Below are 24,110 nucleotides of genomic sequence, written 5' to 3' on the forward strand. Positions count from 1 at the left end.
AAATTAGGTCATTTGAACTTTTCACAAAAGATAAGGCAGAGATTTAAAAAACAAGGGGAGACTTGAGATTTGGAACACGTCTACAAAGTGCATATGGATGGAATTATTGGCATTTATTAGAACTACAGGGGATTTATCCAGTCCTTTGGACCTGGCGCTAGTGTTTGGTGCAGATTTGGGCTTGTGCTGGGTGTGTGTGTGGGGGGGTGGGGACAGGCATGTCTTATGATGGTGGTTCTGAGGGAGCAATTGTGAGGGGCTCTGTCTAGAAGAGGAGGAATAAGATGAATCCAGACAGATGGGGCTGGTTCTGAGCAGAGGTCCTTTTGGTCAAGAAGGGTCCAGCCTCTTTTGTGCCTTTGAGCAGCTCCCTCCACGGCTAAGTCCAGGACAAACAAATGACCTACACACAGCTGCCTTTGCTTAGATCAGCTCAGCAGACTGTGTTCTCATGCAGCCAGATAAAATCTGGCATTTGCTTTTTATCTAGTGACCTTTGCTTTTAGGAGAGTTTTTTTTTTTTTTTTTTAATCTGGGAATCTTGCATGATTGAGTTTTTTACTAATGTTGCATTAAAGGGAAAATACAATTTCCAATAGGTTATTAATGAGAATGGTTCGTGTTTTTTTTTTTTTTAAAGGGATGCCATCACCTGTGTATAAATGGTGTCAAAATTTAAAGGTGTTTTTTACTTAACACTTCCTTTTGTGTTGTCTCCCCCAGCTTCTCTCTCTTTGGTGTTTCCTATTCAAAACCCCATTTTAACAGTTTGGCTTCCTAGCTCTGAATGAGAAGCATTTTCTTTGTGGGGTATAAGAGTAGCAGCTTGAGGAGTGCAGACTCGTGCTAATGTCTTAGAAGAGATGGAAGTAAATTAGCTCCATTTCTGAAGGGCCAGTGGGGGCTGATAGGAGCCATGAGGGTCCCCCATCTGTAGGCTGGTTTTCATGGACCAGCCAGTCTCTGGCCAGTTGCCCTCCCTTTCGCCTGGGTTTGTGGGAAACCCAGGATTTGCAAACCTTCTCTGAGTGGATAGGGTGGGGCACCCGCCTTAGGCTAGGGAGAGGCGGCCTTGAGTTCAGGGGCAGCAAGAGTTGCTAAAGGTCCTGGGACCAAGGTGGATGAATTTTCACCCTCTCCTTCCAAACACATGCAAACCAGAGGAAAGAGTGTGCAAATGAGCCAGTAGTTAAAGGGATTATGTGCAATTTCTTTGAACAGATTTTTCACTTCTGACCTTTACGGAGGGGGCCTAGCGTTGGGGGGGGGGGTCTTAAGTCTCTATAGAGCCCCACCCTGAGCTGCCATGACTCTTTACATGGTCTGTGATGTGCCTGCCATCTCGTCCTTTCCCGACTCCAGCCCAGTGCACAGACGTGGCCTACCTCTCTTTCGCATCTTTTTTTGATGCCCTCAGAGCATCAGAAGATCCTTCCCTCTCAATGTTTAGACACGTATCGTCTCAAGCACATAGTGTGGCTCTATATATTTGAAGCGGAACTGGTAAAAATTAGTTTCAGTTTGGGCAAGTCATAATGCCTTTGTAAATAATAAAATACATTTAATTGAATATGATTAATAAATATACACAATAAATGAACAGAATGTTTTTATCCTGGCCAATTATAGATAATGAACCATGCAGCTTAGGGCTTGAGTAGCTGAGAAAATGGTTATACAATAAAAATTAAGGATAAGAATATAGAACAACAGCAATGAAAAAAATCATTACCTATATTTTTTTCTTTAAGAAAACTGATTGAAGAAAATAAACCAAAACCTTTAATAACCACTATTGAATCAAGATACCTTGAGATCATCAGCTGATGGGTTTGGGGTACCAAGGACTAATGACTGCCAGACTCAAGAGGTGGCCCATCATGCTCAGCCATGGACTGGCTTCCCCTCTGTGATGTTGTGGTTCTGCTGTGGTCACTGTCCTGAGGATGAAGAACCCCCAGGGTGTGTGGGGGGGTTGGATCACAGCGTAGATAGATTCACGATCACCTCAAGTAGGAAAAGTTCTATCTCTTTCCTTTAGCTTCTGATAATATAAAAGCATAGTAGTGGAGGGATTTGATAAAGAGAATTAGCTACATACTTAGATTCAGTGCATATGCAGTTTAAGAAAGAGGGAGAAGTAGAAGCCCAGCCCTGATCTCTGACTTTGACCTCTGCATTGATGCTGGGGCTGAGATGGGCCTGCTGGAGAGAGGAGACAGTTCCTGGGGAGGGGCCCGGGAGAAGACAAGTAGCCCAGTTTTGGGCCTTTTGACTTGGGCATTTTAGTATCTTTTCATGTGAATCCTTTCCTTATCAGAAGTCAAAAATAGCAATCTTTGGAATTCACCCATCAATGAATAGGTCACTAGGGGAAATAGGTCACTTGGTGTTTCAGAGAGTTGAAAAGAATAAATGTTAAATATAGTATAGTAAGGAAGGATTGAGAGAGTGAGGAAAACAGAAAATAAAAACACAACACAACAAAACAAAAACCGAAGGAAGGAAAGAACAATCCTAGTGTTGGATGTCATTAACTGTGGAGCAATGATCTGCTTTACACTAAGGGCTGACATCTGCAGCTCTAGCCTGTGTCAGGACCCCTGATGTGAGCCGCTCCGCCTGTTTGACCCAGGCAATCCTTACGCTGTCCTGTGAAGCACAGGCACTCTTAACTGTCTCCATCCCAGGTGAGCAAACTCCAGCTTGGGGAGGTTAAGCGAACTCCCGGATTCACGCATCTCCTCTTTTACATGATAGGGTTGAAAAAACATCAATGGCAGCGGACGGCACAAAAGATGACGTCCGTCAAGCACCGTTGAACTTAGGCATGGCTGATCTGTTACAGGAAAAGACCTTGTATTATTAAGTATCATTAGTGCTATCCATGTCGACTCGAGTTTTTGAAACTTGCTGGGATACAGGCTGTTGAGTTTCGGGGCCTAGTTACCTAATAGAAACAACATATAGCACAAGCTCTGTTGGGAATGCGTGCTGAAACCAGGAACTAAAAATCATATGCCCCCCGGGCAAAGTCTGCTGGCTGTGTGACTGTGAGTTGAGGCAAGGCAGGGAAGCTCTGAGCCAAATGGAACCAATTAACGTACACTTGGACGTGGACCTGAGGTTGTTTACCAAGCCCACTTGCTGGTGGAGAGTCAAGTTTCTTTATCCTTCTTGTTTGTAATTTAATTTGCTAATTGTCTTTAAGAAAAAAAGGGTTGTAGGAACTTTGGCTGAAACTGCAAAAATTCAGATTTTATGAGCATGTTGAACGCAACGAAGGAAATATAAAGTTGTTCTAAATTTACACGCGAAATATGCACCTGTTTTGAATTTGTAGCTTTGAAAGATGTCACTTTTTGGAATAAGCACAGGGAGCCTGTGTTGCACTTGAGGCCGATAATAGGAGGCAGCAGTCATGGGGTTAGTGAAAAACATCTTCAGCAATTGCAGAATTCCCCTCCCCGCTCCAAAAGTCCAGTTTGGCATCAGAAGAGTTTACGGGAGGAATTGCACCTAGCTCCCGAAACTTACCTCTGGGGCTGCAGATACAGCAAAGTCCATCTGGATCTGTTTCCTGAGAGAGGAAATGAATGAAATGTGTGTCACATGTATCATGCAGTTGTAATACCGTGATTATTCATGTTCATGCTGTAAAAATATCTTTTCAAGTAACTCTGAACCATAAGGTTGAGTGGTTTATGTTTAGGTCGATAATTGACTGAAGGTGGTGAGCGGAGGCGATGCTAAGAAATGGTCTTAGTAGGGCGCCTGGGTGGCTCAGTCAGTTAAGCATCTGCCTTCGGTTCAGGTCATGATCCCAGGGTCCTGGGATCGAGTCCCACATCGGGCTCCCTGCTCAGCAGGGAGCCTGCTTCTCCCTCTGCCTGCCACTCCCCCTACTTGTGTTCTCTCTCCATCTCTGTCTCTGACAAATAAATAAAATCTTAAAAAAAGAGAGAAAGAAATGGTCTTACTTGTTTTAAATCAAAAGAAAATGTGTTTAAGCCAGTGGTCCTCAGAGAGGGATGGGCGTGGCGTGGGGGTGGGATTATATTAGAATCACTTACTTACTCCCCTCCCTTGTCCTTCAGTATGTTATCCTGCAGGATGGGAGTGGGAACAGTTTGCCTGCCATGTGCATTTGAAAATACTTTTCACTTGATTCTGTCCTAAACTACTCTTTTAGGGCTGGCTATTTTTTTTTTTTTTAAGTATTTTAAAGTATTAAGTGTCTTCTTGCTCTTGGGAAATACAGTAATGTTGTTGTTCACAGAGACCTATGATAGTTTTTACTGACAACCAAATTGACTGATAAACCAGAACAGCTTAAAATAATAAAAAGTTACATTTGACAAGGAAAGTATGGCCTGGGACCATAATGAATCACTATGAATGAATCAATAATGAGTCACTCACTCAAGAGCTCTTTGTTCATCCACTGTTTGCTTGCATTTCTTATTATGCAACACAGTGAGCAGTGAGGAAAGCCTGGCTAAGACTGTGGTGGGGTTGAATTTGTAAAGACTTTGCTGTGAGATTTTCGTAGCTTTAAGTAGTGTCTATAAGCAGGGTGTTCTGGTTATTGCTGTGTAACAAATCACCCCGAACATCAGCTGTATAAAACAGTAGCAGTCACCTGTTTTGCTAACAAATCTGCAATTTGGATAGGACTCTGGGGCGGGGGGGGGGGGGGGGGGGTCAGCTGAGGTAGCTCATGGGGCTAAAGAGGCACTTCAAGATGGCTTATTTGTACGGCTGGCAAGCTGGTGCGGGGTGTCAGCTAGGAGCTGAGGAGAGTTGTCCTGGTCTCCACAGGCACCTCTCCTTGGGGCTATTCGAGCTTCCTCACAGCATAGCGGCTGGATTCTGGGGTTTAGTGCTGCAAGAACAGCAACTGGAAGCCGCCAGTCTCCTAAAAATTGACTAGTGGGGACATAGACCCCTCCTCTTGAGGTGAGGTGTGTCAAAGAATTTGCAGCCATCTTCAGTCTACCGCAGACCAAATTCAACCACTTATCTTTGCCTCTATATCTTTTGACATCTCTCAGGGTACTTCTTTACGTGTACTCTTTCCTCCCACCTCCGACGTTTTCTCATGTATTTTCAGAGGGGGTTAAAAATTGGTTTTTGAAGGGGGGAGAATCTTAGATATTACAGTGGGACTATCTATGCCACAGAACATAAACAGATATACATCTGTGGTATTTAAAATTTCATGGGGGTGAGAGAGGCAGTTAGGGGAAAAAAAAGTCTAAGAAGCCTCCTTAGGGGAGAGGTAATGTAAAAAAAACTTTGAGAAACACTGCTTTACTTCTAGCACAGATGTGTTCTCTTCTCCTTCGTAAAGCCTATCCCGGTCCAATCCCAGCAAAGTTAAGTGTTCCCTTTTTGTACACTTACAGACATTTTATTTATAAGTCTGCCGTTTGTTTAAGCTGGTTGTATGATGCCATTTTCTCTCTTACTTGACCGAGAGCTTCCTAGATACATAGTATCATGTACCTACAGTATGCCTATAATCCATATTTAGTGAGTTGAATTCAAATGGACAAAGGGGAATTAGGTTTTATCTTGGTTTGGGTTCTTCCAGAGATAGACCCTGAGGTAAGGATTTAAGTGCCAAGTAGCCTTTTGGAAAGTGAAGGAAAGACCGGTGGGGTGCCGGGAAGTGAGACAGGGAAGGAGAGGAAGCCCACGAAGGGAATGCGATCAAGCCAGCTACCGTGTGTGACCAGTGCTCAGTCCTGTGGGGGAAATTCTCAGAAATGTCAAAAGCCAAAACCAAAACTAAACCCAAACAAAAAAGCATCACAGCTCCAAGTTAGACCATTTATGGGGCTGGGGGGCTGGGGGCATTTATACTCTCACTCCCCGCCATTCATTGATTGAGGACCCCCAGGGTTGTTCATGGGCTGCAGTTGGCTTCTGGAAAAGCCCCAAGCAGAGAGAAGCAGGCACTGATGGTGGAAGTCAGAAGTGGGAAAGCCTGTGGGCTGAGGGCAGGGCACCAACAGTTATAAGCTGGAGGCTTCCTTAGCACTGAAGCACTAAACTAATCAGAGGAAAAGTGATGAAAGGTTTTTGTTTGAAATGGGGAACTCTGACTTTCTCACTGTCAGTTTCCCTGGTTGAAGTTCAGCCCCATGAAGACAGGAAACATGCCTGCCTTCTTCAGTACTATGTACTCAGCAGAATCCCTGACTCCGTAAAGAAGAGGATTAATGAATAAATGGCTGAATAAATCGGCACTAGGATTTAAGAGGTATGTTCTTTATTGTGTCCCAATTCAAAGGAGGTCAGAGCAGGTAAGACACAAGCTGGTAATGAAAGCTGACAAGTGTCAGGTGCAATTTGCCTTCAAGAACTCTTAGCAAACAGACTAGCTACAAGGTAGATCTGTTCTGGGGTGGCCCGGGCTGCTTATTGAACCACTGGCATTTTTGTGACTGAGCAGTCGAGGGTCAGATTCAGCTCCATTGAACTTGGGCAGGCTCAGGCCAGGTCCTGTCCACTTACTTGGGTGTCTTTTCCTGAGGAATTTAACATCTTGGGTTCAGGTGCAGTGAAAACAAATAATCTTGACTGGCCGGTGAAATGGCTGTGCTTGGATGAGCTTGTGATCTTGGAGAATCTACATGGTGTGTCTCTTTCCTTTCTGTCATGGGCTGAATGGTGTGCCCCTCCTCCCTGCCCTCCCCCAAAAAAGATATGTTGAAGTCCTGAACCTCAGTCCTCAGAATGTGACCTTACTTAGAAATAGGGTCTTTGCAGAGGTAACCAAGTGAAACTGAGGTCGTTAGTGTGGGACCTGATCTAATACGGTGTCCTTAGAAATTTAAGGACTTGGAAGCAGACACATGAAGAAGGAAGACGATGTGAAGACAGAGACCAGGTGTCCGTGCGCATCTACAAGGGATGTGTCTACAAGCCAAGGATGCCAGCAGGACGGGAAGCTAGAGAAGGCAAGGAAGGACTTCACCTAGAGCTGTCAAAGCGGGTGTGGCCCTGCTGAAGTCTTGATTTTGGACTTCTAGCCTCCAGAACTATTGGACAATAAATTTCTGTTGTTTTAAGCCACCAGTTTTTGGTACTTTGTTATGGCAGCCCTAGGAAAGCCGTACTCTTTCTTTTCTTCCTCTTTTCTCTTTTCTTGACAAAGACTAGTCCAAATTGTTGTCTTCTTCCTCCTTGTTGTTTGCTGCCTTATGTATACTACCCTGATTAATAGTTGACATTTGCCTGTGGGGTCCCTTGGTGTAGGAAGGACATTCCACTCCTAAGCCATTTTGAGGACAAAAGAGAGGCTCTTCAGATATTTGGACCTTTTGGCTGTAGCCCAAAAGGGGGTCATTTTCCTCATTGAAGTCTGTACCAGGATTGGATGGGAAGGAGCCTTTCCTGAGGTTGGAGTGCAGTAGGACGGGCCTAGGAGATGGCCTCTTTTCCATGTTGCTTCTTATGGGGCTGCAGGCACAGATCCCTTCCTTTCCAGGGAAACTTAATGGATTTGCCTGATTTCAGGGGACCCAAGTGGGGCCATTAGTCATGGTTCTTGTGGCTGAGAGTTGCCGGCTTCCTGCCAGGCAGGTGCCATGTTTGTCTGATTGTGGACCTGGACCAGAGCTCATTGCCAAGGTGATTTTCAGAGAGGAGTAGTCTGGCTGAGGGTAGCGGGAGGTAGTGTGGAATCAAGGAATGGAAGGGAATCAGCTAAGATGAGAACCGTGTGACTCAGGCATGTGTTTAGTTTGAAGGCATGGTTTTTTAATTCCAATAATGTTTTTCTTCACTGAATTATTTGTTTCTGCATCAAGCATTTATCTAGTAGCTCCTCTGTGTCAAGTGCTTAGCTAGGGGCAAGGGATACAAAGAGACAGTAGGGAAGCAGTACCTTCACGTGTGACAGGTGGCATGAAAATCCTGATTATTGTCCACGGCCCAGTTCAGGCAGAAAGGTTAGTTTTACCTGGACTGGCAAGTAGGGAGCTTCAGGAAAGCCTTTATAGATGTGATCATAACTGAGAGCAACGCCAGCAGAATATAAGAGCTGTCTTCCTTGATATGGACAACTTTTTGCTCTTTTTTTTTTTTTAAAAAAAAAAACCTCTTCTGACGGTATCATGTATAGTAAATGAATTCTCTGTCCTCTGTGGATGACTACAGCCTAGTGCTCTCCACTGAGCCCTGATCAAGAGCAAACTCTGGCTTGCCCAGTCTCTGGCATGGTACCTTCCTGACCATCTGAAGCCTGGGGACAAAATTATTTTTAGTTTCTTTCCAACCTGCCAAGATAATGTTCAGTCGTGTATCCACCAAAATATAGTCCTGCAGAGGAATTTTGCCTAGTGAAAATGAAGTGAAAATAAAACCAAATGAGTGTGGATGGAAATATATGTGTGTTCATAACATGTATGTGCTATGTCCTCATGAGCAGAGGATTCACTGACACCATAAAGCAAGCACTTCCGAATGGAACATAAAGGTGTCCCTGCGGCTATACTCGGGGACTGAATGAAGTCCCTCGGGGAAACAGGAGAAACATTGGAATCTTAAACTCATATAACATTTGGTTTGATTTCCAAATCTTACCTCGTTTTGTCTGACTTTAGTCTTTTAAAAGTGTGTTTATGCTGTTTTGTTTTTATACTCTGCTCTGTGCCCTCATTTATTGCTTTGGAGGAAGACAAGTACTTGGGGGTGTTTCTTGCTGTGCCCTTGCTTTGGTCTGGGTTTTAAAGGCTGCCTTGGGTTTCACTCATGCGCATGTGTGCATCAAAGAAGGACGTGGTTAGGCATCCACCTGATCTAGGCCTCAGCTACTAGATAATTGCAAATAGCTGACATTAACATTTACAGAAAATTAGTAGCAGTTGGCTTTTGGCATGATAGAAAATATAAATTAGCAAAAGGAAAGAGAGCAAAGGAAAAAATTACGTGCAATTCAACAACCTGGAAGCAGTACTGTTCCTGCTTTTGTATATGTGCTTCCAGAGGTTTTTTGTTTTTCGTTTTTTTTTAGAGAGAAAGAGAGAGCCCACGCATGCACGTGAGCAGCTGGGGGAGGGGCAGGGGGAAAGAGAGAATCTCAAGCAGACTCCAAGCTCAGTGCGGAGCCCGACATGGGGCTTGATCCCACGACCCTGAGATCATGACCTGAGCAGAAATCAAGAGTTGGACATTTAACTGGCTGAGCCACCCAGGCGCCACCATGCTTCCAGATATTTTAAAGTGGTTGTCTAAATTTAAATGGCGGAAAATAGGAAGGGAGAGAATAAAGATAATTTGTGTGTGTGTGTATATGTGTGGGTATGTGTGTGTGTGTGTGTGTGTGTGTACATGTACCAGTTACTCCTCTAGGTAGTTAATATACATCGTCGGGGGAAATACTGTAGGATATGTTAGAGACTCAGGGCCTTGACATCGGAGTGCCTTAGAGTGAATCTGCCCTGCTTTATTCAGAATGTTATTGGAAGGTAAAAGAGATAATCCTTGTCAAGTGCCTTTGGCACTTGATGAGAGCTGTGGACCCATCTCTCTCTCTCTCTCTCTCTCTCTCTCACATGCACACACATTTATATCAATTACTGGTCCTATTGTATGATGAGTCATATATTTAGACTCATACCTGAACCTAGGATTTTCTGATTCTAAAACCTTTCATTTCATTCCATGCCTTATACTATTGATTACAAAATGAAGTCTATTATGCACTTTTATTTATTTTTAAAGATTTTATTTATTTGAGAGGGAGAGAGCAAGTGAGAGAGCACGAGCAGGGGTGCAGCAGGGGCAGAGGGAGAGGGAGAAGCAGGCTCCCCACCGAGCAGGGAGCCCGATGCGGGGCTCGATCCCAGGACCCAGAGATCATGACCTGAGCCAAAGGCAGACGCACAACCAACTGAGCCATCCAGGTGCCCCTTTTATGCAGTTTTAAAAGATATGCAGCAGCAACCTTATCAGCTCTAGATGGGTGCAGAAGTGATCTGGGTTAGCATGCTGCTCTGGGACTGAACCAGTCCAATCATTACAGGGCTGGGCTTCTGGGCTTGTCTGTAGCTCAGGGGGACGTTGGACAAGTGACTTCACTTCTCTAAGCTTCAGTTTTTCATCTGTGAAATGAGGGAGTTGGTCTAGGTCATCTGGAAGGTTGCTCCTGTTCTTAATATTCTGCATTTCTGGGTCGTAATTCCTCCTACAGAGAGTTTCAGGATTCATGTGTCCACGTTTGTTTGTGAGCGAGCGTAAGGCCAGAGTAGAAAAGGAGGTGTCTGAGAAGGGAGGGAGGAAGCTGACCACAACCGGATAGTAGTCAGCATCCACGGACACATAAATATCTGAGCTGGAAAGAAACAGGGTTTGGGGGAAAGGACCTTTGGAACTTAAGGATAATGCTAATATGTATTTCATAACATTTTATGTGTATCTCTCCAAATACAAAGCATTCTTCAGTGCACTTAGTTTTGGTTGATTAAAAATATAAATTTGACTCTGGCTTCTGCCTACAATGAAGGCAGTAAGAAGCACATCACTCTCCATCCTATTAATAGGAAAAAGCCAGCTAATTTACAAAATCAAACCTTCTCTTGATCCCATCAAAGAGCTGGGGTCAGAGTACATCCAACTGGCCTGAAATATATAGAAAACAAGGCCTCCAAAGAGAAAAAGACACCACATGAATTATGGCTCACTTATAGTGGGGAATGGTGGAAGATCGCCTGCAAGACAAGAGGGTAAGAAAGATTCAGCTAACATTCGTAACTAATTTCTAAAGGTCGGTTGTTGGCTAGTACTGGCATGAAGAGCCCATGGTTCCTCTTTACCCAAGGGGAATCCACATGAACCCATAGGCCTTTCTTAACAGAGCACCACTGGGACTCAGGAGATCTCCTGACAGGCTGGAGGCCAGAGCAAGCCTCCTTTGATGGTCCAGGCCTGGGGCAGGGGGTGTGGCTGCCATGGTCAAGGCCATGCACCCCGACTCTTCTAAGGAACACAAGACTGCTCATGTGGGAGAGGGTGAAACATCCTGTGCTCTGAGGGCTTAGGTGAAGACCCATTGTAACATGTGGAGAGAAAAAGAAAAAAGTCCTCTGCATCCGGAGGAGAGGCAGGGAACCACCCTGGATCCAGACAAGTAGAGGTCTCTGAGCAGCGGGGACAAAGATGAGGTCACCGGGAAAGCCTGACTTCCAAGACCTTGGGACGCAGGACGTGCGTAAGGCTGAAGTGGAACAAGAGGGAAGAACCCTTCCTTGCCCTCCCCCCAACACACTCTCAGGCTGGAAACACCTAGTATCAAGCAACTGCAGCTAACCTCTGGGGGCAGGGGAAGCATGGGGAGGGAGACGCTGTGAGTCCCAGGTCTGCAAGATGGAGGAGGAGCCTAGAGACACACCTCCCAGCGAAGCAGACCCCACCCTAAAGACAAGGTCAATCTAGAGGAATCCACATCCGTGGTGCAGCAATAAAACAAGCCAGACCAGTTCCAGACGGGATTGACTTGGTGCACCACACTGATGCCCGAGCAGAAAGGATGTGGTCAGTTTCAGGTTTAAGTGCTATTTCCCTCAGACTCTACTGCACACGATGTCCAGAATCCAATAGGAAAATAGGAGAGGCACAAAAAGCCAGGAGGAAAACGATCCATAGGGAGGAGACAAAGCCGTGAACAGAACCAGGTCCAGAGATGACTCCGATAGGGAATTTAAAATAACTGGTAAATATTTAAAGGCTCCAGTGAAAAAAGTGGAGAATAAGCATGAACATATGGGGAATTTCAGCAAAGAAAGAATCACACAAAAGTGCTAAGGAAAACAAGAATAAGAAGGAAAACAACAACAGAGTGAACAGAGATGAAGAAGAACTTTAATGAGCTCATCGGTAGACTCAGCAGATGCAAAGGAAGAGTGAGTGAACTTGCAGATAGGCCGTTGTATTGATTATTGATTTTCCGTGTTTTACTTTATTGATTGATTTTCTCCTCCGATCTTTATTATTGGTTTCTTCTACTCACTTTGGGTTTCATTTACTTGTTTATTCTTCCCCCCCTTTTTTTAAAGTTGAAGCTGGGTTTATTGAAGAGAGAACTTTCTTCCTTTCTAATATTGGCATCTTGTGCTATAATATTCCCCTTACGTACATTTTAGTGTCATCTCAGAATTTTTGATGTGTGATGTTTTCATTTCCATTCAGTTCGGAGTACTTATCGCCTTGTCTTTTGATTTATTCTTCGATTTAGGGGTTATTTCGAACTGTGCTAGTTTCCACGTATTTGAAAATTTTACAGAGATCTTTCTGTTGATTTTCCTTTGTAGAATTTGAATCCTAAATTTACTGAAGTGTTTTTTGTTTTATTTAAAAAATTTTTTTTTATGGTCCAGAATTTGATCTGTTTTGGTGAAGGGTATTCTGTTCCCTTGAAATCTGTTGTTTTTGGGTGGAATGGTCTATGAATGTCAGTTATGTCAGGTTGGTGGTGGTGTTCACACTTGAGAGTTCCTTGCAGCTTTTCTGTCTATGTGTTCTATCCATTTTAGAGAGACCAGGATTGAAATCTCCAACCGTATTTGTAGTTTATGTCTATTTATCCCTTGTGGCCTATATTTTGAGTGAATTTCTTGTAGGCAACGTAGAATCGGGGCTCCTTCTTCAAATCTCACTAAATCTGCCTTCTTTTTTTTTTTTTACTAGGGGTATCAATTTTATAGATTTTAAATCTATCACTTTATGATTTATTTTCTCTTTGTCTCATCTGGGTTTTTATTGTTACCTTTTCCCTCCTTCTGCCTTCCTTTCTTGTGATTCTGTTCTATCTTTTCTATTAGTGCATGGAACTCTTTGTTATTTTAGTCATTGCTTTATGGTTTATAGGATACGCCTTCATTTATTTATTTATTTTAAAGATTTTATTTATTTACTTGACAGAGAGAGAGAGAGAGAGCACAAGCAGGGGGAGCAGCAGAGAGGGAGGGAGAAGTAGGTTCTCTGCTGAGCGGAGAGCCCCACACCGGGCTCCATCGCAGGACCCTGGGATCACGACCTGAGCCGAAGGCAGACGCTTAACCCACTGAGCCACCCAGGTGCCCCTAGCATTACGCCTTTAACTTACTGCCTTCAGATGATAGTACACCATGTCACGTGTACCGTCACATGCTTACAATACCATACTTGGGCTTCACCTTTTCTGACCTTTGTACTCCTGTGTATGTTTGCTGAAATCCTTCTCCTCCCCAGTGAGCTCTTCGTGAGCCTTGGGGGCTTTCTTCAGGCTCTGTGGGCATTGAATTATTTTTGTGCCTCTCCCACATAATCTCTTGAGAGAATCTGTGATGTTCAAAAGAAATGCTTCCATAATTAAAACTGCATGAATAAATACGGGCGTGTGAACATGAGTATTTTCAGTTAGTTTAATAATAGTGATCACTTTAACAGATATAGACAACCTTTTAAATTTAGGAGTGTCTGGAGGGAGGCCTTTAAAATTAAGTTGGAACTTTTTTCAATAAGGCAGTTACTAGGACACTTTGCAGCAAGAAGGGAAATGCCAGGGTGCTGTAGGTCTTTCTTTTCCTGAAATACCAGATCAACATAAACTGCATTAAAAAAAATTAATCCTTGAAGTGAAAGAGTGTGATTTTGAATATGCTTGCTGGCTTTGGGGGGAGATTTTCCAACCCTGTTTTCCTTTTAAAAAAGGACAAAAATGAAAAACAAAATCTATTGCATTAAAACTTACATGAAAATTGAATGTAAGTACAATTTTCTTTTATTCATTTATGTGATTACTCTTAATCATGTAACAAATCATTTGCCATTTCTGTAACAGGAAAGTATTTTTTCTTGCTTTTATGTTATTTTTGTTTTGCTTTGTTTTGTAAAAATGCCAGAATAAATATTTAAAAACAGAAATCTAAGAATTTACATTAAAAATGTAAAGCGAGATCTTCTGGAAAATCACAGTGGAGTTTCTTTTCTCATGATTGGGGGTTGAATCTACCTTTTTAAAAAATAAGTGGTATAAAATGTAAGGAAACCACAACAAAGTTTAATTAATTCTTACATACCCTCCAAGTAATAAAATGAAGTGTGGTTATGAACAGAATGTGAAAGCCCTACCGAGTTTTGCATGCTGGTACAAATTAACATTTGTTTGGGGTACTGAAGTTTTCCACTTATTTGGTTCACCCACTTGTTCCTTGTGATTCTCTTCAGGAGAACATTTGCAATATTTCTGAAGCTTGATTAGGGCCTTACTGAATCAGTAATTTGCAAGTTAAAACTGACCATTTTAGTCAGCCTTCACAATGCAAGGATGAACCAGGGATTAAAACCTTAATGCCTTTTATTTAATATGAGTGAGGATAGTGTTCCAGTTATCTTAGAAAAAGAGGAAGCAGGATTTGCCTTCAAAAGATGCTTTATATTTTGGATACAGAGTCAATACAAAGGTGATATACACCCGATTTGAATTGGTAAAATATGTAAATCCTTGCCTGCTAAACTGTCAGAGATTAATGTCTGAATAGGAGTAGGAAGCGCCAACTGTAAAATTACACAGGGCATGGCGATTACCCCATCCGCATAATGGGGCTCGATTTAGAGGCTCTATTTTAGGATTGCACATAAAGCACCCAATGCAGAAAGCCGAGCTTTGTTTAATTTGTCCGGGGCAGTGCCCTAATTTTCTACAACACTATTCACTTCCCTCCTTTAAGAATGAATAACACATTTTCTTTATGGAACTCTGTGCATCTTTCATTTGGGAGCAATCGCTTCTCCAAGCTCCTCCATTAGAGTCCTCTTTTGTTGCCTTTTTATAATGCTCCTGGATTATGGTAAGTTGCATTGTCTTTGTTGCACTTAGTCTGCCCACGCAAAGAACAAGCAATACCCTTTTTGACATGGCATAACATAGCACTTTACACTTGACAGAAGGGAGAGCTAAGACCTGGGAAGTACAAGGCCATGCAGTTCTGATAGACCTGGTTGACCCACCTCTGTCTTTGCTACCCAGCAAGAGAGCTTGCCACCTGAATTGGTGTCATTGTGGGTGTGCTCTTTGGCTATCTCTTGAGACTTGGAATTCATCTCATTTCGGCAGGAGCTCAGAGGACTTTATTGTAGATGTGAATAACCTGGGGACTGTAATACCTCCTTTCGATTATTACTGGTGTTTTACCATTAAGGTTCAGCCTATTCAGGTAACAAAGTGCAAGATTCACTATCTTTTTCTTTTCTTTTTTAAATATAATGTTTCTGTTGGCTTCCGCAGTTTAACATTTATGAAGTCCTTTTTAAAATTTTGTTAGTGGCTCCATTTTATTGTCTCAGACGATTTTTCTTTTCATTGAAAAGTAATTTGTGTTGGTGAGACTCTTAGTTTCAGGGATCAGACACCTAACCCAAGCTCGCTGAAGCATCACAGAGAATGTATTGGCTCATATTCTCTCTAAGTCTGTGGATGGATCTGAGTCAGATGTGGCTGGATCCAGGGCTCAGCAATGTCAAGTCTGTGACCCTCTGGATCCCGGCCCTCTTTGTCTCTGTGCCATTTCATTTTCAGACTGCCCTTGGCGGGAGAGCAGGTCAGCAGCTGCTTTGTACTCACCTCACCCTGGCCTGGCAACTCTGTAGTTGAGGCTTCTGGAAGAGTCTGTTCAGCCAATCTTGAGTTTCCTCTGAACCAGTGCCTTTAGCCAGGTGTACGCAGTACTCGGGTGGTCAGCCTGTGTCCCATGTTCTTTCCCAGGGTCGGGGGGGCAGGGACAGCTCTGCTCCACAGGGCAGCTAGATAACAGGGGAGACATTTCCTCAAAGGGGGCACAGGAGTGTTCTTATCACAAACAGTGAAAACTGTCACACTTCTACCACTCAAAGATTTACAAGAGCAGCTCAGAGCTACATAAAAATGTTAATTTTCTATAAAAAGGTGTATTATTGTAGACTCAATGACTCGTGAGATAATTCACAGTGTATTTCCCTCTTTACCTTCATCCTTTCATTGTGGGCAAAAAGGACAAAGCCATTAAAGAAAAAAACTCATTTTAAAAAAATTTTTTTAAAGATTGTATTTATTTATTTGACACAGAGAGAGCGAGCACAAGTAGACAGAGCAGCAGGCAGAGGGAGAAGCACGTTCCCCGCTGAGCAGGGAGCCTGTGGGACAAGATTCCAGGACCCTGAGATCATGACCCGAGCTGAAGGCAGATGCTTAACCGACTGAGCCACCCAGGTGCCCAAACCCCCATTTTTTTTTTTAAAGAATCATTTCTCAGTTTCACATTCAGATACTGCCTTAGCGTCTCCATTCAGCTAGTCTGATGAACTCACACGATTTGCAATTGTCATTTGATTCCCCAGTCTCCAGCTACTGTGAGAACCCCTTTCAGGCAGAGGCTCACATTTCATTTCTGTTCCAGCTGCGCCTGCCACAGTGTCTGGCTGAGCACAGGTGTTGGGGGAGGGTGCACGGTGGGGGCCGGGGAGCTAACGCAGGGCACTTGCCTGCCAGGCGGGAGATGCCAAGGCTCTGAAGAGTTAGGTAGCTCAGGTTACACAGCCCGTGTTAAAGTTGGCATTTGAACTCCATGATCTTCCCGTCCCCAATTTTGGGTTTTAAAAATGTTTTTGATTTCTTTTACTTGGCTCTCCGGCTGCGTGTGTATGCCAGTCTGCAGCTTCCCGTCTCTCTCCGTGCTCAGCGACTGGACCAATAGCCATGACATTTGGTCCCACGGTGGGGGCCGGAGGACAGTCTCCGAGCTCCTGGGCACTGTGGTGGTCCAGCCTTCAGGAGAATAGAGTCGCCTCTGGGGCCATCTTTAGGAACGTACTGCGTGGCAGAAGTCAGGCTGAGTTGAGCTGTGTACTTCTCATAGAACTCCAGCAAAATGGCAGATGGGGGACAGTGTCCCCACTTGCTTGTTACCTCCTCTTCTGAGCCAACTCTCCCCTTTACCTTATTCATCGTATGGCCTCAGTTGCTGTCCTGCAGGGGCAACCAACTTTGCCTCTCACTCTTAGGTGTCTGTGGTGCTCCTCTCAGACACCTTTGTAACTCCCAATGTTGGACGAGAACCAGTTAAGAACAAAGAAGCTTCCAGATTAATATGAAAATGTGCCTTTTTGTTTTAAAAAAATACAAATCAGTACTCCCTGGGAAATATTAGGGTAAATCGCTCCCATTTGAAGACACTCCAGGTGTGGCAACTTTGTATCCTAGAAGGTGGCAGTATTGGTCAGGGTTAGATCAGAGAGACAGAACTATTAGGAGATATGTCGCAAGATTTATTCAAGGCCCTGGTTTATGCAGGGGTCGAGGTGGGCGAGGCAAGTCTGAGACCCTTGGGTCAGGTTATCAGGGAGGGTGGGCTGGAACTCTCCGCACAGGCTGAAGCTGCCGTCCACAGGTAGAAATTCTTTCTCCTCAGGGAAGCCTCACCTTACCTGTTAAGGTCTTTCAGTGGATTGAATCGAGTCCACCCAGGTTATCTAGGATGTGTCTGCAATTCAAATGATTATGGACTTTAATCATACCTACAAAAATACCTTCACAGCAACACCTGATTAGTGTTTGGTTGAGTGACAGTGTAGTAACCTAGGCAAGTTGGAATCATTGAAATCACACGATCTGCATTTCCTAGTTCATGGGTGCATCTGAATGTTGTGCTTACCAAAACAGTGGACACATGCTACAAAACCAGCTCACCTGTTTTTCTTTCATCTCTAATACATGCACATTCTCCTGACACCTTACCTTTGGTTTGCTGATTCGCAAGGAGGGACAGACGAGAGAGAGTAGGAGGAGCTGTGTCTGCCCTGTCCCTTTCCTTCTCTGTTGTCATTTTTCAGTGTACGTGGTTGCCTACTACAGGAAAGTCATACAAATAAAAGGGATTTGCTAGAGTTCCTTGATCACTTGTGTTTGTTAGAATACAACTGACTTCTTTCTGCATTTGAAGCAAGTTCTACTTCTAAAGCATGACCCCTTGGGGCTGCCAGCCCTCTGATTACTGAGCCATAGGCTTAACATGCTTACCTTGTACTCCCTTTGCATCTCGTCGAATTCGATAGGGATGCACGTACTGTGTGTATCTCCTCTACTCACTCATGTACGCTACCGTCTCATTGGACTTAGCTTATGAAGCGCAAGCTCAAAGATAAAGTTATGAGGGATTTCAAGATTGTGACATTAACCCAAGAGCGTTAAAGCATGGAGCTCTCCTGAGCATGGGACCCTGTTGTAACGGCACAGGTTGCATGCCCGTGAAGGCATCTGTGCGTGTCTGTATGTGTGCACGCACATGCTGTTTTAGATGATGTTGATAAAGGAGGACTGTCTCATAAGGTGACACTCGATCAAGGTCCTCAAGAAGATCAGGAAGCCAGATATGCAGATACTAGAACAGGAGTAGCATGTTCAGAGGTTCCAGGGCACATGAGTCTTTGCCTTATTCTCGGAAGTATAAAGAGGCCGCGGTGGCTGGATCCAAGTGAGAGGGTGAGGGGTGAGAGATGAGGTTGGAGAAGCAGAGATCCCTGAATTGTGCATGGGCTCCAAGGCCAGGGAAAGGACTTGGAATTTTTCTATGAGAAGAAGGGAAGGCTTGGGAGAGTCTTAGCAGAGGGTGACATGCCATGATTCGATTTTAGAAGGCTCCCTCTGGCTGCGCTATGGTAATACTCTGCACTGGGGCAAGGTTGGAAGTGGTCAGACCAGCTGCTATGGTAGACCAAACAAAGATGGGGCCTGGACTGGGTGTATACATAGCAGTGATTAAATGTAGCTGGATTCTGGGCATGTTTTAAAACCGGTGTCAAATGGGAGCTGCATATAGAATAGATATTTACCTAGAGTCCAGCCGATGAAATGGTCTATTGAGAAGTAGTGAATTTCCTAAAGTTCCACAGCCAATGCATGGCAGAACTGGGGAAGGCAGAGAGCAGGAGTCTTGTGTTCTTTTTCACTGGGTCTTCTCCTTTTCCATTAGCTCTAGATTGCTCCTTCAAATAGCTCTGTTAAACATTCTCTCTTGAACATCTTCCCTTATTTGGCTGAAATGGGCATGGTTGAATCGCTAGGATTCTATTTCTATATATCACTTTGAAAGAACTTCTCAGGGCAAGAACCTAGGTGATTCTCCCACTACCCCATGTTCCCGTGGTCTCTGCATGGGGGTTGGCCGTCTCCTATGGTGTCACGTTAGTGCTGTCCTGACAGTTTTTTCCCTGCACTTTACGAAGTATCTCTTGACCTCCCTTAGTAAAACAGAGTTCATAACACAAAGATTTTGCTCCTGAATTTGATGTGCAGTTGCACCACGTACAATGCTAAAAACTTTAATTGTAGTTGGCTTGCATATTTATTTGTTTATCTTGCTTCTCAGCACTTCCAGACCATGCTGAAGTCCAAGTTGAATGTCCTCACACTGAAAAAGGAGCCCCTCCCGGCAGTCATCTTCCATGAGCCCGAGGCTATCGAGCTGTGCACCACCATGCCACTGATGAAGACAAGGACTCACAGTGGCTGCAAGGTATGTAGATGTGGCCAGCAGGGGCCCTCTTGGTGGGACAAACCAAAGGACGCATAGCCTTAGGGCACTTGTTTGCCGGTGGTGACTTTCTAAAGGAATGAAAATGTAACACGACTAATGAGCTCCATTGAGTGATGGTTGGATGAATCCATATCTTGCTGTATTTTTACTTGTTTATTTATTTATTTATCTTTTTTAAATTGACATATAATGTATTATTAGTTCCAGGGTACAGGTTTGTGGTTCATTAGTCTTACACAATACACAGTGCTCACCACAACAAACACCCTCCCCAGTGTCCATCACCCAGGCACCCCAGCCCCACCCGCCTCCAGCAACCCTCAGTTTGTTTCCTGAGATTAAGAGTCTCTTATGGTTTGTCTCCCTCTCTGACTCCGTCTTGTTTTATTTTTTCTTCTCTTCCCCTATAATCCTCTGCCTTGTTTCTCAAATTCCGCATATCAGTGAGATCACATGATACTTGTCTTTCTCTGATTGACTTATTTCGATTAGCATAATACCCTCTGGTTCCATCATCTTTGCAAATGGCAAGATTTCATTTTTTTGATGGCTGCGTAATATATATATATATATCTACACATATATATACACCACATCTTCTTTATCCATTCATCTGTTGATGGACATCTGGGTTCTTTCCATAGTTTGGCTATTGTGGACATTGCTGCTATAAACACTGGGGTGCACATACCCCTTTGGATCACTACATTTGTATCTTTGGGGTAAATACCTAGTAATGCAATTGCTGGGTTGTAGGGTAGCTCCATTTTCAACTTTTTGAGGAACCTCCATACTGTTTTCCAGAGTGGTTGCACCAGCTTGCATTCCCACCAACACTGTAGGAGGGTTCCCCTTTCTCTGCATCCTCGCCAACATCTGTCGTTTCCTGACTTGTTAATTTTAGCCATTCTGACGGGTGTGAGGTGGTATCTCATTGAGGTTTTGATTTGGATTTCCCTGATGCCGAGTGATGCGGAGCATTTTTTCATGTGTCTGTTGGCCATTTGGATGTCTTCTTTGGAAAAATATTTGTTCATGTCTTCTGCCCATTTCTTGACTGGATTATTTGTCCTTTGGGTGTTGGGTAGGAGATCTTGCTGTATTTTTAGCAATCGGGACCACTCTCTATCATTTCTAGGTATACATTAAAGACGTAAGTTCTAGTATGTATGAATAAAATAGTCTTCTCACTGTATTTGCTGTAGCCCTATGGAACTTTGGGGCTTCCCAAGGAAAATTCTGTCTTTAGTGATATTTCCTCCCTTTGTATTTGCACTCTGAATAAAACACATCTTAAAGAATAAAAAACAAGTTTCTCAACAGTGTATTCTCCTTTAGGGGTTATTTTGCATTTTTGTTTGGCTTCAGCTCTCAGAATTGATACAATATTCATGCCTCAGAATCCATTAAAAAACACTTTTTTTCATTTATGTAAACTGTAATGCTGACATTAAAAAACCCTAGAAGTGAAATGTATAATTTGGGTAAGCTTTTGGGTTCTTTCTCCCATGATATTCTTTTTTGCATGAATTGATGAATATAGCGATCAGTTCAGAGTTAACAAAGAAAATATGTTTATGCATATTTTGTCATCAGCAATTTGTTTTGAGGAGTAAAAAATTAAATGGGCAGAAATTTGAGTAGTGAAAATAAAGCAAAAATGTATGTTTGCTTGTGGGTTTCTATTATAACCCTGTAGACACACTCCTTTCCTTATTGCTTTACTAGGTTAGGGAAGTCAAGGTCCATTGATCTTTCTTGCCGGAATCGTCCATCCCCTCCCCAGTTCTTGCATCGCTGTGGTCAGATTGGAGCCTACAGAAATCTTGAGTGATGGCTGTGTACACAAACCTCCACACATCCCGCAAATATCTCACTGTCTGCCCAGCACTGGGGACAGTGGGAACAACACCCACCAGCATCTTTGTAGGGTTTAACTTCTAGTTGGGAAGGAGGGAGGAGAAAGTACAGGTAAACAAGCATTGGCTGTTGAGAAAGCCAGTCGGAAGGAACTTGTGGAAGAATCTTTCAGGCAGAAGGGACAGGGAGTGCTAATTCTCAGAGGTGCAGATGGTCTAGGTGTGCTTTGTAATGGAGAGGAATGGGCAGGAAGTTGAGAAAGTTGTGTTCCGTGATGCAGTCAGTCAAGGGTCCAGGGTAGAGAATGGAAGCCTTGTCATCGCGGCAACAAGGAATTTAGGCTTTGTTCTAATTACTGTGGGGAACCGTCAGATTTAGGCAAGGGAGTTAGGTGACTCCATTAAAAAAAAAAAAGTGATTTTAAATGGCAACTATGCTAAGGTGAACTTTCAGCTTCCAAAGAGCCAGAAGCTCTGCTTCAACTGGAGACAGTTGGTCCACAGAACTGGCCTTAGGTCCCCATGTATGCAATGCTTTTGGTGAATTGATGATACAAAGGAATTATAAAAATACTCATTAAATTTGAAAGTGCTATGAGATCAAATTGTGTTATACATACTTTAGAGATTTCCTAGAGTCATTTTGAATTCTGTTCCTGTCGGGGAAAATGGTCCCCAAAAGCAAGATGAAGTCAGTAGGGGCAAGTGAAAGGAGGAGAGTTTCATTTGATAAAGGCTTCAGGGTATGTTTAAATGGGAGGGGAAAAAATGCAGTTACGGAATAAAAGACCTAGCAATCCAATCAGGAAATGAAAGGTGTGTGTGTGTGTGTGTGAGAGAGAGAGACAGAGAGAGACAGAGAGAGACAGAGAGGGAGAGACAGAGAAATATTTGCTAGGAGAATACAAACTATCATTTTCATGAAAAGGAGCATAGGGTCTGAGATTCATAGAGTAATTTATTTTTCTGTGTATTGCCTTAGGTTGTGTTTGCTAATTTTACTTCTAAAAGAATGTTGGAAAAAATAGAAGGAATTCAGAAGAGCACACGGAAGAGAGTGAGGTTGCCTTGGCATCAGTCAGTGGGACTAGCTAGACAAAGGGAGATCATCAGTGATTTCACCTGGACACAGGGAAGAACTTCAGCATTCAAGGTGAAGAACACATTCCACTGGGCTGTAGAAAGTTTATGAACTCGCCATCCCTAGAAATCTTGGAGATTCCAGGTGTAGATAATCAGGATCTGGAATCAGGGATCTGGGCCAACTCTAGCTTTATGATTCAATTTGAAGGAAGAAAACCCCCAAGGTATCATTCTTCAAATGGTATACTATCATGCGCTTTATACAGTTACATTTTGACCTGAACGCACTGGAGTTACATTCTTTAATTCTCAATGACAATCTCATGTTTGTGTTCAGAGTCACATTCTTTCAATAACAAAACAACAAAAAAGTGACATGTTTGAGCCTTGGAATTTCTGTTTAGAATGCCCTGACCTCCCCATTCCGCCCCCACCCCCATCATCCACAGGAACAAAATGCAATGCTTCCTCTCTGATTCTTACGAGTAACTTAGCTCACAAAATGCCAGCTGCCGAAGGAGGAGCTCTCTCTCGGGCTCACGCCTGCCAGGAATAATGAGCACAATGTAGCCCAGGCCCAGCTGTGGGGCCAGCGGACAGGACCCTCCGTCTGCACACACTGCTAGTTCTTTTTGCCTCATCAGCTCTCCAGGCGTGCTTGTATGTGTAACTGTGGGTTTGGGGAAGGAGAGAGGCAGGGGGAAGCAAAGGAAAAGGGAGTTGAAAATGGATTATGGTTAGCACCATCGAGGCTCTGGCTCATCTCAGATTTCCCCTTTCCCTCTGATCTGTATTCCCGGTGGGTCCTGATGGCATTGCCCTGCCGGGCTATTCATGTTGTGGGCAGCTGGGTCTTTGTGTGTTTTCCTCTATTGCTGCCACTTTTTTTTTTTTTCCCCCTGGAGTGGAGTTATTGAACTGCAAAACCCACTGCATACCATTAGGATGCGCCTGCCCGTACTCTCGTCGGAGCTTTTCAGGGTATCCGATGCTGTGTCTGATTTTGCCATAGCAGCAACAGTGGTTGGTCATACCTGGCTTCTCCTGCCTACCACAGAATCCGAGGTGGCTTTGACTTGTTAGCAAACATTTATTTAATTAATAGTCATTGAAAACCTCCTGTGTACATGGAGTTGTGGAGGAAGGCATCAAAGCAGATGGTGCGGGTGAGGCAGTTTGTAGTCAAGTGGAAGGAATAGACGAGTGCCTGAACCAAGAAACCTCCAGAGCTGCTGAAACTCGTGTTGTGTGTCAGAAAGTCCTGGAGGGCAGGTTTCTGGACCTTCTTTCCAAAGATTTTGACGCAGGCGCGTAGCTTCGCAGGCAGAAAAGAACCTGTACTTAAAAATAGATTGTGCCATTTACGTGACTGTGGGACCCGGGCACTGCCTGGAGCTTGAGGCCCTGAGCTGCAGAGTGGTGTGTGAGAAGAGCCACATAAGTGATGTAAGTGGATTCACACCTGCGGAGGTGGGAGATGGGCCGGGACATGGAGGATGGAGCTAGCTGACCATTGTGTGGTTAGGACAGGTTTGTCACAGCTGACCAGGAGGCTGACATCCGAGAAAGAACTGGCCTGGGTAATTTGTGCATCGGATGCGTGTGCGCT

At 43.8% G+C, this 24,110-nt stretch overlaps 1 protein-coding gene across 1 annotated transcript in view; it reads left to right on the forward strand.

Annotated features, from left to right (window-relative positions):
- PID1 (phosphotyrosine interaction domain containing 1) overlaps positions 1-24,110 on the forward strand; it is a 214,374-nt gene that overhangs the window by 77,814 nt on the left and 112,450 nt on the right. Inside the window, exon 2 of the mRNA XM_025890388.2 lies at positions 19,392-19,538. Coding sequence (XP_025746173.1) covers positions 19,392-19,538 — 147 coding nt within the window. The remainder of the gene's footprint in view (positions 1-19,391; positions 19,539-24,110) is intronic.

The sequence above is a fragment of the Callorhinus ursinus genome, unplaced genomic scaffold, assembly GCF_003265705.2.
Source record: "Callorhinus ursinus isolate GAN/ISIS: 27379988/994484 unplaced genomic scaffold, GSC_fseal_2.0 scaffold2, whole genome shotgun sequence".
Classification (NCBI taxonomy): domain Eukaryota; kingdom Metazoa; phylum Chordata; class Mammalia; order Carnivora; family Otariidae; genus Callorhinus; species Callorhinus ursinus.